Source organism: Calonectris borealis, chromosome 1, assembly GCF_964195595.1.
Source record: "Calonectris borealis chromosome 1, bCalBor7.hap1.2, whole genome shotgun sequence".
In the NCBI taxonomy this organism is placed as follows: domain Eukaryota; kingdom Metazoa; phylum Chordata; class Aves; order Procellariiformes; family Procellariidae; genus Calonectris; species Calonectris borealis.
The window spans coordinates 79,399,683-79,417,264 of record NC_134312.1 but is presented as its reverse complement, the minus strand read 5'-3'; the positions used below and the strand labels follow the sequence as shown (position 1 = coordinate 79,417,264).

Below are 17,582 nucleotides of genomic sequence, written 5' to 3'. Positions count from 1 at the left end.
ACACTCCTGAGGCTGCTGCCAGCCCTGCGGTGTTTGTGCTGCTTGTACAAAGTGATTTCAGTGGTCTGTAGTTCTGACATGCAGCACCGGGTATAGTAAATTAGAGGGATAGAGAAATTAAACCAATCCCTGCTTTTAGATTATAAACCACGAAGCCCAAAATTAATTACATTGAAAATGCAAATAGAGAAGGGATCTGCTCCAGAGAGTGAGAAAAATCTCACTGACTTGCATTGCCCTTGGATTGAACCCAAAGAGAAGAGCCTGTACTGTTTTCCTTGAGAATTGCTAATGAGTGTGTTGAATAAAACACAAAATTACAAAGGAACTAAACTTGTCTGTAAAAGTCTTCATCCAACCCTACTTAGGGTGCTGTTGTCTGAGTTCTAGTTTACTCATCTGGATGTATCTATTGTCTTTTGCCCATAAAAAAATGACTCAATGTGTCCTTAGCTTTCACTGGCAAAAGAAGACTTGTTGAAAAGGATAGGTTTGGCAAAAAAATAAAACTTCTGCCGTGGCTCATTTCTTCTTACCACTGACCTATATTGTATTGTGTCATATAATCAATCTGGTGTCTTGTGTAAGTACATGAGGAATTTGTTTTGTTTAACAGCAGCGTGTAGTATTTTTTTCTATCATTGTTGATCCAAGGTTTAGCAAATTACTGGCTAAACAGTGTATATTCTACAGTTTAATATTTCAAGTTAAATTACAGTTGTAATAGCTGACATTCGGTGGCAGTCTTATTCATCTAGCTGCTGACATAAGACTTTTCAGAATGATGTGTGGAATAGCAATATTCTCATCTAGTTACTCAGAAAAATAGATGCCTTGTTAATAACTACGAGACAGTTAAATCTTCAACCCTGCACTCACAGCTGAATGATCAAAATATGTATTTAGCATATATGATTCTCAGCTGACTGTGGTTACATGCTGAAACTACGCTGCTGAATATAGGCATGTTAGTGTGTAGTAAACTATCACAATTATGGAACTTGTAACAATTTCCACATCAGACCATACTAAGTTTAGTGCTCAGCTAGCAGTCTAAAACTTAGTCGGAGATGACATCTAAATTAGGGGTAAAGTATAGGCTGCTCCACCACTCCAACAAAGGATAAATAGGCTCCTCTCACCCTATCTGCCAGAAATCACTCATTTTAGGAAGCAATGATCCAATATCTGCCTCTCTGAGCAGCAACTGCCCGCATTACTGGGTATTAGAGCAGCCCTCAGTTAGAATGCAAATGAACTCAAGGAAATGGCAGCAACTCAGACCGGCAGACCACAGGCAAGACTTCTCTCATGGCCTGGCAGATCGCAAGAAGTGACCTTCACCACCTTTGCCAAAGACAAAAGGCTTCACTTCAATTAGTACTGGTGGTGATCTCCTGTTGGAGTTATTAGATCAGACAGTTATCAGATCAGGCAGTTATTAGATCAGACAGAGTAACATTCACATTAATCATGAAAACATTCATTCTATGTGTTGGGAATTAAATCAGAACTGTTGTCTTTGACACCAAAGCAGGCATTTCTAAGAGGGAAACCCAAGGGTTGCACGAAAAAGTGTCTTCTCCACCAAAATAAAATCTCGACAGAATTATTCTGGTCTACATAACAGAAAATATTAAAAAGTCAAGTAAGAATTTTTCTTCTGAGACACAAATAGTGAGTATATATAGTGCCAAATAACTAGGTGACCAGGATATTCACTGGAAAAAGAAAAATCTAGCTTCACAGTTGGGTCAAATCCCAAATCTTCTGCTATTTATAATCTTTCTCCATTTCATGAACATTTTTGGAAAGACTTGTCTCTGTTCTGTTGCAGAACAAGAATTTTTTTGAAATCTCAGAAAATTCCATAAAATGGGATTATTGTTCTCCATTCAGGTATCACAGCAATCGTTACTTAAGTATTTTTAGCTGCCTAACAAAAACGTGCTTAGAACTGACTCCAAGTGATGACATGCTAATGGAAAGCTTTGTGTACAGCAGACACATTATTTGAGCACAGAGGTTCCCCTCCCTCCTCCATCAGCATTTTCTGATAGATTCTACTGATCCTAGGACTTTAGAGAACTGCTGAGGTAATGTTTACACTGAAGTTCAAGAGAAGTTTTGGAACATCCTCTAATTAAAAAAACCTAAAACCAAAAAACCTTAATTCTTAGCAGGACAACTTAACGTGCAAAAGGAATCTGATTTTCAAGCCAGATCTTATTTCTGAGCCCTTCTTATGTAAGAGCTGCATTGAAACAGAAGAGTAATCTCTTCAGAGAGTCAATATGGTTTCCATTTGGTATTATCCCATGACTTGAGATAATTCCACCACTGCTGTAGCTCTCAAGGGGGTGAAGGAAAGATATTTTCCTCTGTTCCTGAAGGTAATCAGGGGTATAATGGGAACGAGGGGGAGCAAAAGGCAGATAACGACAGGATATTCTTTAGTTTTACAGAACTGATCAAGGGAAGCGCCATGTGAAAACTCACGGACAGGTCACAGACACAGTGGCCATGATAAAATGCCTTACCTTCTACTCTGGGTACATGTAGAATACATTGAGCTTAAACACAAAACGTAAGCAACCACTCTCTGGTTAATCTCTGAGTAAATCTACTGAACTGTAGCTCACAGCTGCTATGTTCCCTGACAGGAATATGTTTCTGCTTGTTTATAAGCATTTCTACATGTGTTTCAAAGGTGTTTAAACTCAAAAAATTTCCTGGGTCTGATTTGGCACTCTCATCTACTCTCATCCTGAAGAAGAAGAAAAATGTATCTATATATGTAGTTTCTCTTATATCTCATATTTCCAATCTTTCAATTTATAGATTAAGAATAGATTGTTTTGAAAGGAGATGAAGAAAGAAATCGTGCAAGTCAACAGGATACCTTTTAAAACACGGGTCTCAGCTTTTGCTTCAGCTGGCAGGTGAAGAAGAGAGGAGTGAATATCGATATGCGTTTTTAGAGAACACATTAGGAACTAGAACAGAAGTTCCCAAACTTTTTTGGATTGCTATCAACCCTCAGAATTTCTTGCGGACCACCAGGCATCGTTATCATCAAACTTTTAATTGAAAACACTATTAAAAACAGTGTTTAATATGGCTCTGCGGATTAGCTGCGAACCCTTTACCGTGGCCTCCTGGACCACCAGTGTTCTGCAGACCACGGTTTGGGAACCACTGAACCAGACTACACACATCGTACACCCCAACAAAACACTTCTGTGTCTGAAAGCAAAGTCAGTCCTTCTATTGCGCGATGTACTCAAATAATACACAAGTCAGTTTAACCTTCTTGGTACTTGAAGAACACAGCACCCTTTTATTTTTCTCTTACCTTAAGTTTCTTTTTTTATTGCTTTGGAGAAAGAAGTAAATGGTGCCAAAAACCAGTTTATGATTGTTTCTTGTAGGATCTTTCTCGTATCCGGCAGCGGTGTAACCTTTCAGGAAGCTATCTATGAAAATAAGAAACATAAAACATAAAAAACCCCACACCGTGCACTGGTCATTCCAGAATAGTTATGATATCTGTGAATCCTAAATAAAAAATTAAAAATAGCTTCTAAGCTTTTTGGTTTTTTTTCTCCTCTGGAAAATTCGGTTTTTTTCCTTCCCAAATCCATTAACGATGTTAAAACTCTGTGTGTGGTCATTAAAGCATTTCAGCAACTTTCTGCAAATTCTTTACAGTTATTCTTTGGCTGCGGTATGACAAGATTGTCTGTTTATCACCAGATAAACACACAGAGGAAAATGATGATAGCACTGAAAAGGGAACTTGCAGGGAAACACTATAAACATGAACAGCAAAACACCAAGGGCCATGATCCAGCCCTACATTAAGTCAGTGACAGAGTGCGGTCTCACGTGAGAGCAGGAATGGGCTGTAGCATCCCTTTCGATCGTTCTGCCTCTGTATCTCCTTGCTTATGTGCATCCCACAGGCATCTCAGCCAACCAGTGTCTAGTAAAGAAAGGGGGTTTGTTTACCTCTCTTCATATACTCAATATCAACAGCTGTAACGTGGAATTGGGAATGAGGAACCTTGGCAACTAGTGGCATCACAAAAAAAAAAAAGAACGTTTTGCTAAAAAGACTTTTTTCTAAACAAGACTGGGCTTCCATGACAGTATCTCACTTGTTTTGGAGAGGAAAAAATGCTGCCACAGCACTTCCATACCTCCTGTATGCTCAATAGCCAAGGTAGAGCAGAGGTTTGAGTCAGAGTAGGAGTGGAAAAGGGTCATTCCAGCAAAACTAATACACAAGAGAAGTCAGCAAGGGAAAGGGGTAGCCTCTATTTTACCTTGAAAGAAAACAAACCCCACCCAGCTCTTGTCTCTATAGGCCTCTCTTGCAATACTTTACACTCAGCGTCACTAATGGGCGCTACCGGAGCATTTATAAAGGTGGATTAATAATCTTTCCCACTTGTGTCCTAGCCCTCTCACACATCTGAAAGGGTCTGGTATTTCTTACGTTGTCTGAACACTTTTCTTTTCCCATGCAGTGCCAACGGTTAGAAGTAACCATTGTTTTCCAGTGAGCATTGCTGCCAGTGACTCGCTTATTATTCATCTGATATAGATAAAATTCTAGACTACGTAAAAACAAATTGTATTGCCTCTCCTCACCACTGTCCAGACTCATTGCCAAATTCCCCTCTGGTGAAGGGAGTTAGGTGGGACTGTCATATGGCTGATGCTTACCTGGGGGAATATGCCCCAGGTAAGCCAAGCGTTTCAAATATGTATGTAATTCTGTAAGAATGAGAATTACCCACCAGAAATAATGCCCTCCTCGCATTCCTGCCTGACACCGTTGCTGTCGATAATGTGTGTACTTTCTTTAGTAAGTGCTGCCTTTCTGCCAACCCATCAGCTTTTGGCTTCTCTCCACAGGAAGCAGGGAAGCTGCGTTCACCTATGCCATTACTGCTGCCGGGGTTGCACACGCTGTCACGGCCGCCTGCAGCCAGGGCAACCTCAGCAATTGTGGCTGTGACCGAGAGAAACAGGGCTACTACAACCAGGAGGAGGGCTGGAAGTGGGGAGGCTGCTCTGCGGATATCAGATACGGCATTGAGTTCTCCCGGAGGTTTGTTGATGCCCGAGAAATCAAAAAGAATGCACGGAGGCTGATGAACTTGCACAACAATGAGGCTGGAAGAAAGGTATTCCAGAAAGGACGAGGGATGGGGAAACGTGTGTGCTGGAGGACGGGGGGAGGCTGGCTTGGTGGCAGGAGGCGTTCCCCGAGAACTTACCCCTCTCTCTGCTGTTATCCCGCACCCACATCAAGTTACCTTGATGGCATCTAATGTTCACATTTTGTTGCTGTTTCTTTTTATTCAGAGATGGCCATGTGTTATAGATGTTCCTCTAAATGTTTCTGCTTCCTAAGCCGCCTTTCCAGTCCCACTGATAACAGAGAGGACTTTGCTGGAGCTGTTTGGCATAACGATAAAACTTTGCTTTTCATCTCCTTTGCAAAAATCTAGCAAGAGATGTCAGGGCTTGTGATGGGACAGGACGGAGTTTCTGCACTGCTGAACTCCCACAGCACTTGCAGCTATTTATTCCATCCAAAACCAAAACACTTCTTTGACCGCAGCTCTAATGAAATACACACTTCGTAGCAAATGCACAACTGTCCGTTTCTCACTGGCGGGCTACAAACGGCTGCGTAAGTGTCACTTTGGAAGGAGAAACAGTTTCATGTCTACAACCACGACTGAGTTACTTGCAATGGAAACAATAAATATCATGGAGCTACGCCAATTTATGTCCATTGAATAACAATAGCTCTCAAACTTGCCCTCTAAAAAGTATAACAAGTCTTTCTGCATAATATATACCTTCCTCGGGAGAGATTTTACTATACCCTTCAAAGTGTTTTCCCCCAGGTACAAAAATGCTGCTTCTACCCTCCAGTGTTGTAGGAGACTCCAACATATCATTCCTCCACACCTAGCCCCCAAAGTTAGACTGAAATTTGCTCCTCTAAAATAGTGTGTGCTTTCAGTCCTACACCGAGCACCAGCTGCTGAGGTGGGCAGAGATGGATGAATTGGTGGTGACAGAAGCAGTACAATTATCTCACTGCCTGTGTTTTGGAGAATGCTTATTAATAGCCAGTCCATGCAACAAAATCTTCTGGGGATTGCAGCTGGTTGTGCACTGAAACCGAAGGTGGCGTATGGACAGTTATCCACTGGGATGAAAGTACTATATAAATTCAACATGGCGAAAGAGACCAGTTATGGGGCATAATCTCAAGTGTAGAGACAGGATCGATACTCGATTGATGCTCGATAGTGAGGTCTCCAGATGTGAAGGAGGCAGCTGACTGAAGAATCAGACAGAAAAGCATCCTTAAGAGGGACACAATCTTTTTTCCCCAGACTCGCTCTGTTTAGGGAGTAAGAATACCTCATACTGCTGTATTGCAGCTTGGAAGACCAGCTCCAGGTCTGATCACTTCTCTTAGCCTGGACGTTTCACCTCGGCATCAGGCATCGCATTTGGATGCAAAATAAGATGGAATTCACATGTTAAACTTGCAACGGAGCATTTATTACTGCTAGATGCGTTATGATCCCTGCTTAAACTGGCAATCCACTGTGGTGGGCTCTGTGCCACCCCCATGGAGATGCTGATGCTGCATGTCCTGTTTTGAACATGTTACAGTCTAAATGGGAAAGAGGGACAAAAGAGCAAAAGCGGATGCATAGATGGAGAATGGTGAAGTCCCTTGCCCAAGAACAGAAGGCGGCTCACTATCTGAGCCAGGCACTGATCCCAGGTCCCGCAGCTCTAAATATAGGCCAGTAACCACTAGACCACATTGCTGATTATTATTAAGCAAATTATATTTTTACTCTTCATCAGAATTTCATAAGCAGGGGGACATAAGCAAAGCAAAGGGTATGTTTTTACAGATATTTCTGGTAGCAGCATTCATGCAAATGCGTTTCTTTTAACATTTCTAAAAAATTAATTTTTTGCAAATGTTCTTGCAAAAACAAATGATAACACTTATTTTCGTGTTTTTGAGACAGGAATAAAAAAGCTTGTAAATACTGACAACATAAGTTTTTTCCCCCCAAGTACACTTTTTTATAAATAGTATTTTGGAATTTACCCACTTTTTTGTTGTTGGCAGTTTTCAGTAGTTATTTGTACTCATATATTTTCATTGTAGTCATTAATGCATCATATCACTTTCAAAAGCTAATGATGACTGAAAGGATTTGGTGCAGCTTTTTGTTTTTGTTTTTAAGTACAATCCATCAAATCCCGAGGAATGCGCTCATATAAAAGATGGTTTGGGGGTCATGTTTAGAAATAATGTTGGTGTTATGACATACATTCCCATGAAATGAATATGCAAAGTTGTACAGTATATAATACTTAGTGATTTTGGTTCATCTGAGATCATCTGCTATTTGTATAAATTAGACATTCTGAATTTGAGACTGACTGAAACTTAAGGTTAGAACAAAACTCTGGAAACAAGAATACGTTTTCTTTGTTTTCTGGGTTGGACCTTTAAGAAAGCAGCCACAGAGTTTTGTGCAATTTCATTGTGAAATCACAAGTCCCTTCTGAGAACCCAGGCAAACTTGAAATCTGACCTACATCCACCTGAAATTGGGCAGTTTTGGGGATCCTGCGTAAACTTGGATTGCAAGCGTGAAACAAAATCCGAAACCAGGAAATTTTGCTTTTGTGTGGATGTCATTCTGACATACTCCACATGGTCCTTATTCACACTCCAGTCAGAAATACTGCGTTTATGTCTGAATCACGACACTGAACCTCCAGCTTCCTCCTTTCCCCTTCCAAAATCTCACACCGCAACTGGGAAAAGCTCGTGCGTCTCTGAGTAAGACTCTGTCAGTACCATCCCGCTGATCTGCATGAGACTTGTCTTAAAATCTGCAAACAGTTTGGAGCCAAGCTTCTGGTTCATGACTGCTATTATTAAGGACCAAAGTAAGGCTATTTTCCCCTTGTTATGAATAGGAATAAAAGGTAAGAAGGAGACCACAAGCAAGATTATTTTTTAATTCTTTGTTGCTTCAGAAGTTCTCAAATAATCTTTTCAACCTTAGGGTGGGAATGCCAAGACAGTAAAGGAAATGTATGCTTTTGTAGCTTCCTACAGAGATTCTGCCAATCATTAAAATATTTCTTAGTTACAGTTCAATCTTATCAAAAGTGGTACAGGGAAAAAAATCCAACAACTTAATTATATGAACGTTGGTCCATTTCCAAGGTCTTATATTTCACAGCACTTTCACTATTAAACACCCCCCGCCCCGTTTACATCTATAATGGTAAGGCTCACAGTTCTTATTCAGTCCTGGCTTAGTTCATACTGAATTGTTTTTTTCAGTTAGGTAAGAACAACAATATTTAGCCAATAAATCTGTTATCTTCATTTTAGTCTTCTCTTTAAATCCCAGAGCCTCCTAATACAGAAACGTGAGGAAAAAAAGGATGCAAAGAGCTCCCAACCCCACCTACAGTTATTTCCAACTTGCTCTGAAGTCAGTGGAAGGCCCCTGATGACCTCTACCAGGTGCCCAGAAGATCATTGCTAGGATCATTACCCAGGACTCTGACCAGCAGGTTTGCCCCCAGATGCGATGGTATCGCATGGAATTTTTCATGCTCCGGGGCAGGAATTTTGCCCATCCTCAATCTCTCCCAGCACTTGTCCCAGCCACGCCTGGGAGTCAGAGGCATTTGTAACTATAGCAGTGACTATAATGTTTTGCTCTCACAGGGATGTTCTCAAAAGCCGGCCTGCTGGTATTTCACTGTTGTTAAAAATAGAGTCCTGAGGAATTTTTCTTTGAGGAAAAAACAGCACGCTGTGTAAATAATTGCACAAACTTTGCAAACAGATGGGGGGGAAATAGTTCTGGGGGCTCTTTAATTTGAGTCTGGGGCTGAGATGCTCAGCATAACACTGATAAAGTACCTCCTTGGAAACAGACAATATTTAGGCTTTTCAGGGAATTTCTGATGACTCTGAAAAGAACGAAGCCCCTAATTGCCCCACATTGCATTCCCTAACTGCTGTGCATTGGATTTCTAAGAATTATTTCAGCTAATGGCGAATTTGCGAAGTTTCTAGTAAATTTGTAACGAATAGCACCAGTGACAAAATAATAAACTTGCCATCGGTGCCTTTTGGAAGATTCCTGGTGACATGAGACGCTACTGATGGAAGATTTATGCTTTGCGGCAAAGCAGCGCCATGCTGTGTATAAGAGCGAAGCAGCTAACTTCACCATCAGTTTTTAAATGGCCGCTATGATTCAGGATGGAAAGTACAAGTGTGGTAAATGAAAACAAGCCCCCAAAGGAAGATTGGTGTAAGTCTAACGCAAATGTTACTGAAAGAATGCCTTGTTGCAAATCTGAATGTTTACAGAGAGATCTGTGGGCAAAACTTTGATAGAGCAATGAAAAATTAAATACCAACAAAACCAAGTAAGCTTTGATGCTGTTTTATGAGACAGCTTTCTACCATGTATTTTTAGAAACAAGTGTCTTTATTCTGGGATAAATGAACTTAGAAAGAGTAACATCTGGGAATGCACACATTAATCTTAACTTTTTGTTGAAAGCTTCAAAACAATGACCGGCTCTCATGGGGAATCTCAATTATAAAAATGGGTTTTTCTGTTTGTTTGTTTTTAAGGGGGGAGCTAAAAGAACAAGCTGACAAATTGGTAGCAGATCACAGCTTTTACCAAAAAGAAGAAAATAAATGTTTCTAACAGTTTATCAATCAATTAGGCTCTTACGATAGACAATGACTGTGGTTATGTGGAGAAAAAGCTGGCCCTTCCAGAAACACACCCATCACACTGACTGCCAGCAACTCAGCCTGGTACCATCCCAATATTTATTCCTTTGTAATGTCGATGGGTTTTTCTTGCTGTTTTTTTTTGAATGCCTGGAAGTTGACAACATCTTATTTTACATTTGAAACAATAAGAGTGTGGTGACAAAAAAAAAATAAAATTCAGACTCTCTTTAGAAGAGATTATTCAATTACTTGGGACGACATTTCCATCTAATCCATGGCTCATTCTCACAGTTCCTGGCGCCACGGAAGGTGGTACTGGGAAGGATTTTTTTGCTGACATGCTTTGGCGGTAGAACAGCTAATGAGGTGATTGGTTGGTCACCATTCACATTATATGTATACATACACACACACATGTATGTATGTAGGGTATGTGTATGTGTACACAATTATGTAGATTTATATATATTTGTGTTGTCTGTTTGTGCATAAAATATGTAAGAAAGTGTTAGCTCACTTCATCCCACATGAAATGTTTAAATTAATAAGCTCACTTCTGCAAGATGCACAGCATGCCCTAATATGTTGCAAACTGCCCTCACTGTCACCTAACAGGACAGAAAAATTAGAAGCAATCCCTAGAAGAAGACTCTGTATGAAATGCTCCAAAGTCACAGCGGAGGCTGAATCCCAGTTTCAAAACTGAAAGCCAACTGATTTTTTGCTCCTATAAGCCTAAAATATTCTTCAAAATGTGACTTTGTTACCTAAGTCATTTCAGCGATTTAAAGAACCTGACTTTCCAGGTTTTACAGCCCTAAGTCCATCATTTGCTGAAAGTTTCTTTCTCTCAAAGAGACAAACTATCTCACTGCACATCCCCTGTGAGAACACTCCTGAAGGAAAAGCTTTCGATACTTGTGCTTCATGGCATACTTTCCACTTTCCCACTTAAATTGATTTGCAGACAGATATAAATCCAATTTCAAAAAGTTTGGTGTTACAGCTTGGGTGGGTTGGATGGATAACTAATGCTTATCCATATGTCCTGAATATGCAAGCTTTGGCTCAAAATCTCATGAGGATAGTTCTCCTGCTTCCAGTTGGGCTGGATTTACTAGCCTATTTTTTTCTTCCAGAAACACACCCTTAACATTGACTGCCAGAAGCTACATCTGGTACTATCCTACTTTTTGAACATTTTGCTTTAAAATTAGAGGGGCGGAATAGGACATGCTAAATGGTTTTATTCTAGAAATGCGCATGCCCATGCATCCCACGCAGTGTATGCAAGACAGTTATCATCCATCTAGTAAAAGATTACTGCACCCCCCCAAACTTGACAATCTCTATACTACCTGACAGAATAAAACCAGCAATGAGATATTTTTAACCCTTTAAGATGATATTTAAAATTTTACCTTCTACCTTTACAGCAAATTCCATAGAAATGAGAGTGAAATACTGCAGTTCCACTCGGTTTGGGAATGATTTAAAGACTACTTCTCAAGATTGTTGCTTTTTGCAACATTTCACTATAAAAATAAAATTCAGGAAGTTTTAACCAATTGCAGCAGTTTATTGCTCAAACTTAGAGGCTATTTTCTCTTCTTCCAGAAGGTAGGGAAGAGGCACAGACGGGTCAGGCTCTATAGCCCATCCTCAGAACAGCAGGGACTTTCATCTGATGGGCAGCAGGTCTCAAAATCCCAGGCTTATTTTCCTGCTAGCCAAGAGGAGAACTTGGGTAAAGAGCGCAGTGGGCCTTCTTCAGTTTTTTTAATGCATTCGGTGGGAATACTACGGGAGTGGGTGCCTTACCTAGGGAGGCAGGTGAAGGGTAGGAGGAGGTGAATTGACGCCCCTCGGTATGCCAGAGGGTCCCCAGTCCTGCTGAGCTCTGGCCAGTGCCAGGGAAAAGCCATCTCACGCTGTGACTGGATACTGACCCGCTGCAAAGCAGAGGCTCCCTGCTCCCATCAAACTAGACAAAGAAAAATAGGGGTGTGACAAGAGAGGGAGCAAGCACAGTAATTCCTCATCTCCCATCCCACAGAGTATAAATACTGGCTTGATGCTCGATGGAGCAGCCTCACAGAGGAGCAGAAAGAAAAATATGCAGCTGAAGCAGCCATATTCCTCTCCTGCTGGCTCCATGTCTTCTCTTCACAGGGCTGGGCACAACCTGAGGAGACATGACATGAACTGCTCAATTTTGGGCTCTATGATCTGCTATTAATGAAGAATATTTTCAGGACATTTGCATTAGAGGAGTAGTGCTACACCCTACTAATGTTGGTTACAGCCCTGGCTATCGGAGTTAAAAAGCCAAACCCAAACAAACCCAACTTTGTTTCCCAGACGGGTCCATGAGATCAGCATTTTGTCAGCAATGGTGGACCCCAGCCTGCACTGAGACTAAGGTTAGGCAGTGCCCACACACCGTCAGCTTGCGTGGCTGCAGCCGCTCGAGTATCAAAGGGGTGGTGACATCTTATGACCAGGATCCATCTCTTTTGGTACTGGTACTACCCAACACAAAAGTTGATCACTTACATATTTGATGGGAGAAAACTCCTAAAGTCTTCTATTTCTTTTTGATACTGCAGTCAAAAAGTAATATGGATTCTGTTACATTCAACATCTGGTCCAAAAATGTGCATTTCCACTAAGGAAAACACAAACCAGAAAAGGCAAGCCAAAACAAACACACACAAAATGTTACTATTGTTTTTACATATTTTATCCAGATAGGATTTTTAATATGTACAGAAACTGTATCTGATGTTATGCAGTTGGGTCTAGATACGGAACTTGAAAAAATGAATTTTTTTTCATGCGTATCATTTTGTTTTATTTCAGTCTTCGCAAGTCTTTTTCTACTTAACTGGCAGCGGACAACCCTCAAATTGCATTTTCAGTGTATGATTTATATAGGTATAAAAATATGTGGGATAAGAAAGCTTTAACATTCTATTTCACAATTCATTTAACCAAGTAGCAGTAGTTAGAAAATTTTACTTGGCAAGATGATACTGGGGTGGGAGTGGGCCCGTATGTGGAAAAGGGACCTAAGGAATGTTCCTACGATTAGGCTGAGGCAGCACAGTCCAACGATGGGAATTTGCTTTGGGAGGTAGGTCTTGCTGTGAACCATTCAAGATTAGATACGAGGCACTGACATATGACAAATGAAACTGCTGAGAGAGTGGGTCGTACGAGCTAATGATTTTCAATCTTTAATCAGGCACCTAGCTTGGCATAATGTATTAGATCTGAGTAAATAAGTACCTTTAAGGCTCAGGGTCAAAGCTTTGATGGGAATTTTGCTGAGGAATACTGAGCCGGAGGGACATTTAGGAAGAAAAACATTAGTTGTTCTTCATTCACAGCATTGAGCAAACAGGGTCAAATCCTGCCACCTTCGCCAGGTCCAGTGGCACCTTGCTGGCAAGCGGAAAGCTGCTCGAGATACCACGCAGCCTGGTGCGGCTTGCCGCCTACACAGTAAGCTGCAAAGCAGCAGTGCCAGGGCGTACGTGGGGACCTCCGCACGGCGCCTCGTGGGGCTTTACAGACGTACCTCTGGGAAAGCCGGAGCGTGCTGGCTTGTCAGCAAAGAGGAACGCTCTGCAGCATCTGGGTGGAAAGAGGGGAAAAAAATCTTGCTCAGAATCTGCTTAGTTTGGGCCTTGTATTCCCTGACCTCCAAGTTTTTGGGCACAGTTCTATACCCACAGCTGACTGTGGGCACACAAATTATAGCATTCAGGAATTTAACTACCTGATGATTGGGCCTGCGCTCAGTGTTGTAACCCCAAGCATTCCACATTCATGAGAGAAGCCTCCAAAAAAATAAAAAAACCTGCAAGATTGGCTTCAGGATCAAGAATTAATACTTTTTGAAACTTCTGCTTTTTTGGGCCTGCATGGCTTGCATTTGCAAATTCTTCCACCATCATAAACAGTGGGAACCTTTGAAAAAACACAGCAGTGAAATCAGATTTCTATACAGCAAAATGACTCACGAAACTGGATCTTCAGAAAGGCAACAACAAAAAAAAAGAAATCAAGACAGGATACTAAGTTGCTGGAGATTGTACCACAGAGGGTGCCAGGCAGTGCTGTACACAAATGGCAGCATCTCAACAAATGCACACACAGAGGCAAACATATATATATATACACACGCACATCCATATAGAAATATACATATACAAAGGTATCACCTAGGACACCAGAATGGGCGATATCTTTGCCTTTCAGGAACAATGACACTTTCTGTTGTAGCAGGGAAGCACATCAACGACAGAGACGGAGGCTCCTTGGAACTGTGTCCAGAGTGTTGAGCCCACACAAGCATAAGGAGCCTCACAAGCTTCACCTCCTCCTGCTCTGAGCAAGTTACTGACTTGACCTTTTCAACAAAAAACAGACATCACAAACACGTGCAGTACCTGACAAAACGCGTACTAAACCACAAGCCTGCTCTTCACCGAGATTTATTGTTTAGGGGGAAGAGGAGCAGATCCATCCCATTGGTAATGCTTTCCTGGAAGTCCTTAGATCCTACAGTGCTTTGTGGTGAAGGTGCAGGGAAGGCTGCCTCCATCCACCTTTTGTCATGGATTTTGCTGCAGTGCTTGTGGCTGCAACTGTATGTTAATCAGAGGTTGAAAGAGAGAGCTGTAGCAACAGGCTAGTTTAAAAAAAAAGAAGTATTTCAGCAATAGCAAGCAAAACTTATAAGCAATTTTTGTGTGTATATATATGTACGTGTGTGTGTATATATATATGTGTTTATATGTATATATACACGCACATCTAAATATCGATAGATTATTTTAACCCAGATTTGTGGAACAGGATTGGAATCTTGTTTTGAAAAATCACATCCTTCTGCACAGGCATGAAGTAGAGACAGAGGAATCCTGAAAGACCCTGGAGTATTTCATAAGGCATCCCTCTACTCGCTGCTACTGAAATGCAGCTGCCACTGCAGAAGGCATCAAGTTTTCCAGCTTCTTTTTTTTCCGTAGGGAAGACAGGAAGGTGACACAGTTTGTTGGCGAGCAGTGGCCTTTCCAGTGTCCACAAAGAGCAGCTCATCAGAGCCTTGCTGGTTTTCTTTTTAGAGTAGTTGCAGTTGTAGTAGCTTCTTCCCTAATCCAGTAAAGCTTCCTGGAAATCACCTTTTCTGCCTCTGAAAGGCTAACTTGACCTTGACCTGGGAAAAGCCTGCGGTTCCAGAAGGTCTAAGGTATTTTTGAATAGGATGCTCAGCTATCTTGTACTTGCTACTGTATGTTGGCAAGGGAGAATCAAAAACAAATATTCTCTTTAATATTGAAACCCTAGAAATTTGGGAAAAAAACAAAACATACAATTTAAGTGAAACTCGAACAACTCAGGAGGGTGCCCTCTATTTGCAGGGATAACCAGATTTGTACAGATTTTATTTTAAGGCCAGTTTCTTAAGCAGTAAGCATTTTTTACTTCCCTTCTACTTCATTATGCCCTTGTACTCAGATTTCGGCCCTTTTATCCCTTGCCCATTTCAGTCATGTTCTGGGATCTGCAACGAAACCACTACAGGAGACGGTCTGCAGCATCAGTAATGCTTTAAGACAAGCTCGGTAGCTCGTATTTCTTTGTTAGCATCCCATTGCGAAGGGGAAAGGTCAGTTTGCTTTGTTCTTAGGCCTTCATTTTCATAAGCTAATGATGACGGTGGGTGTAATTGTGGTCAGGCTTAAGCGGCAGCGCGAGGGCAGAAAAACAGAGAGGTGTTTCCGTGAGGCCGGTTTCCCCTCCGCAGCGCACACGGCGCGGGCGGGCATCTGCTTGCCTTCCCCCGGGCACGCGCCCCTGCCCGGGGAAGGAGGGATGTGCCAGCCACGGCACGGCTTGGCTGCAGCGGAGGCGGGAGGGCGGGAGCGGAGCGTCAGCCCGAGCGCCCGCCAGTTTGGGTCCCTTATAGGGACCGTCTGATGCTGGGTTAACCTCCTCCAGGTTAACCTCCTCTAGCAACAGCAATAATAAATATTCCCATTTCTCTTTGGCTCACAGCTTAGCAGGACCCTTCAGTGCATTTTATTTCCTCTAACGCTGCGCAATAGTTGCCCTGGTGCAAAAAATGTATTTGTGGCTGAACACTTGCTTGATATTTGGGCTAGATACTGCAAGGAGTGCTGCTTTTAAAGGGGATGGTGTGCTCTGGAATAGTTAATAGGTATGGTGGTATTACCACTACCGGTAGAGGCAAAATTTTTAATTATGCAGCAAACATGAATGCCTATTCCGCCACACAGTATATATTGTTCTATGATATTAAAGCTAGCTGAAATTTTTTAAACACTCTTTGAAATTACTTAAAGCAATTAAGATTGAATATTCTGAATCTTAAAGCACTTCTTTTTTTTTTTTCTGTTTTCAAAATGAAAATTTGAAAATTTTTTTTTAAGACACCAGAGTCCCATGAATTACTTTGGCTCTAAAGACGTCTTCTGAAATTTAAGTAAATATTCTTCCGTATTCGGAAACAGAATGCAAATGTTTTCTAATAAAATGACAAAACGCTGTGTTTCCGAGCAAGTGTCATGTAAAACAAAATGTGTTACAAGCATTCTGCTGCGAGGTGAGATTTATGAGCATGCATTTGAAAAATTCCAACCAGCAGTAATGAATATTCATATGAACTAAACAGACTGAGATTTAGGCAAGCTTGCAATACCGTTTTCCTGCAGTAACAATATGCAAATGTCTGTACACATAGGTTCTCGAAGAGAGAATGAAATTGGAGTGCAAGTGCCACGGAGTTTCAGGTTCCTGTACAACTAAGACCTGCTGGACCACGCTTCCTAAATTCAGAGAGATTGGATATATTTTGAAAGAGAAATACAATGCTGCAGTGCAGGTGGAGGTGGTACGAGCCAGTAGACTAAGACAGCCAACCTTCCTGAAGATCAAGCAGATTAAGAGTTACCAGAAACCCATGGAAACGGATTTAGTGTATATCGAAAAGTCACCCAACTACTGTGAGGAAGATGCTTCCACGGGGAGCGTCGGTACCCAGGGACGACTCTGCAACCGTACCTCTCCCAATGCGGATGGGTGCGACATGATGTGCTGTGGAAGAGGGTACAACACACACCAGTACACCAAGGTGTGGCAATGTAATTGCAAATTCCACTGGTGCTGCTTTGTGAAGTGCAACACCTGTAGCGAGCGGACAGAGGTGTTCACCTGCAAATAACGGCATCACGTGCAAATGAACAGAACAAATCACCACGAGTGAAGAAAGTGGAGTACAACAAACGACGACAGCATCATTTTGCACATCTAATATTCTTTGGGAAAAAAAAGCAAACCAACGAACACCACAAGAACCAATCCCTCCCCACTACTTACACTCCTAAGGATGGTGCATTTTGGCTGGCTGGCTGTTGTAACTGCTTTGGAAACAAGGGCAACAGGATTAAGGTGATGTTGACAACCACATGATACTTTCTCTCTCTTTCGTTTTTTTTTTTTTTAATTACAATCTGGGTGTTGTAGAGTTCTCCTAGTAAGTGTTTTAAGTTATACATATCAGAGAAGCTGATTGCATTGCAGCTCCCATGAAATTTAAAAGAAAAAGACACTTTCTCCTATTTTACAACAACAAAAACACCGAGCCCTGTGCAAATAAAGACTTTTTTTTTAAGGAAATGAAATCTTCACTGACTAGAAC

At 41.5% G+C, this 17,582-nt stretch overlaps 1 protein-coding gene across 1 annotated transcript in view; it reads left to right on the top strand.

Annotated features, from left to right (window-relative positions):
* WNT7B (Wnt family member 7B) overlaps window positions 1–17,223 on the top strand; it is an 89,038-nt gene extending 71,815 nt beyond the window's left edge. The window contains exons 3-4 of the mRNA XM_075162153.1: window positions 4,924–5,195; window positions 16,626–17,223. Coding sequence (XP_075018254.1) covers window positions 4,924–5,195; window positions 16,626–17,105 — 752 coding nt within the window. The 3' untranslated portion in view covers window positions 17,106–17,223. The remainder of the gene's footprint in view (window positions 1–4,923; window positions 5,196–16,625) is intronic.
* Window positions 17,224–17,582: the final 359 nt, after the last annotated feature.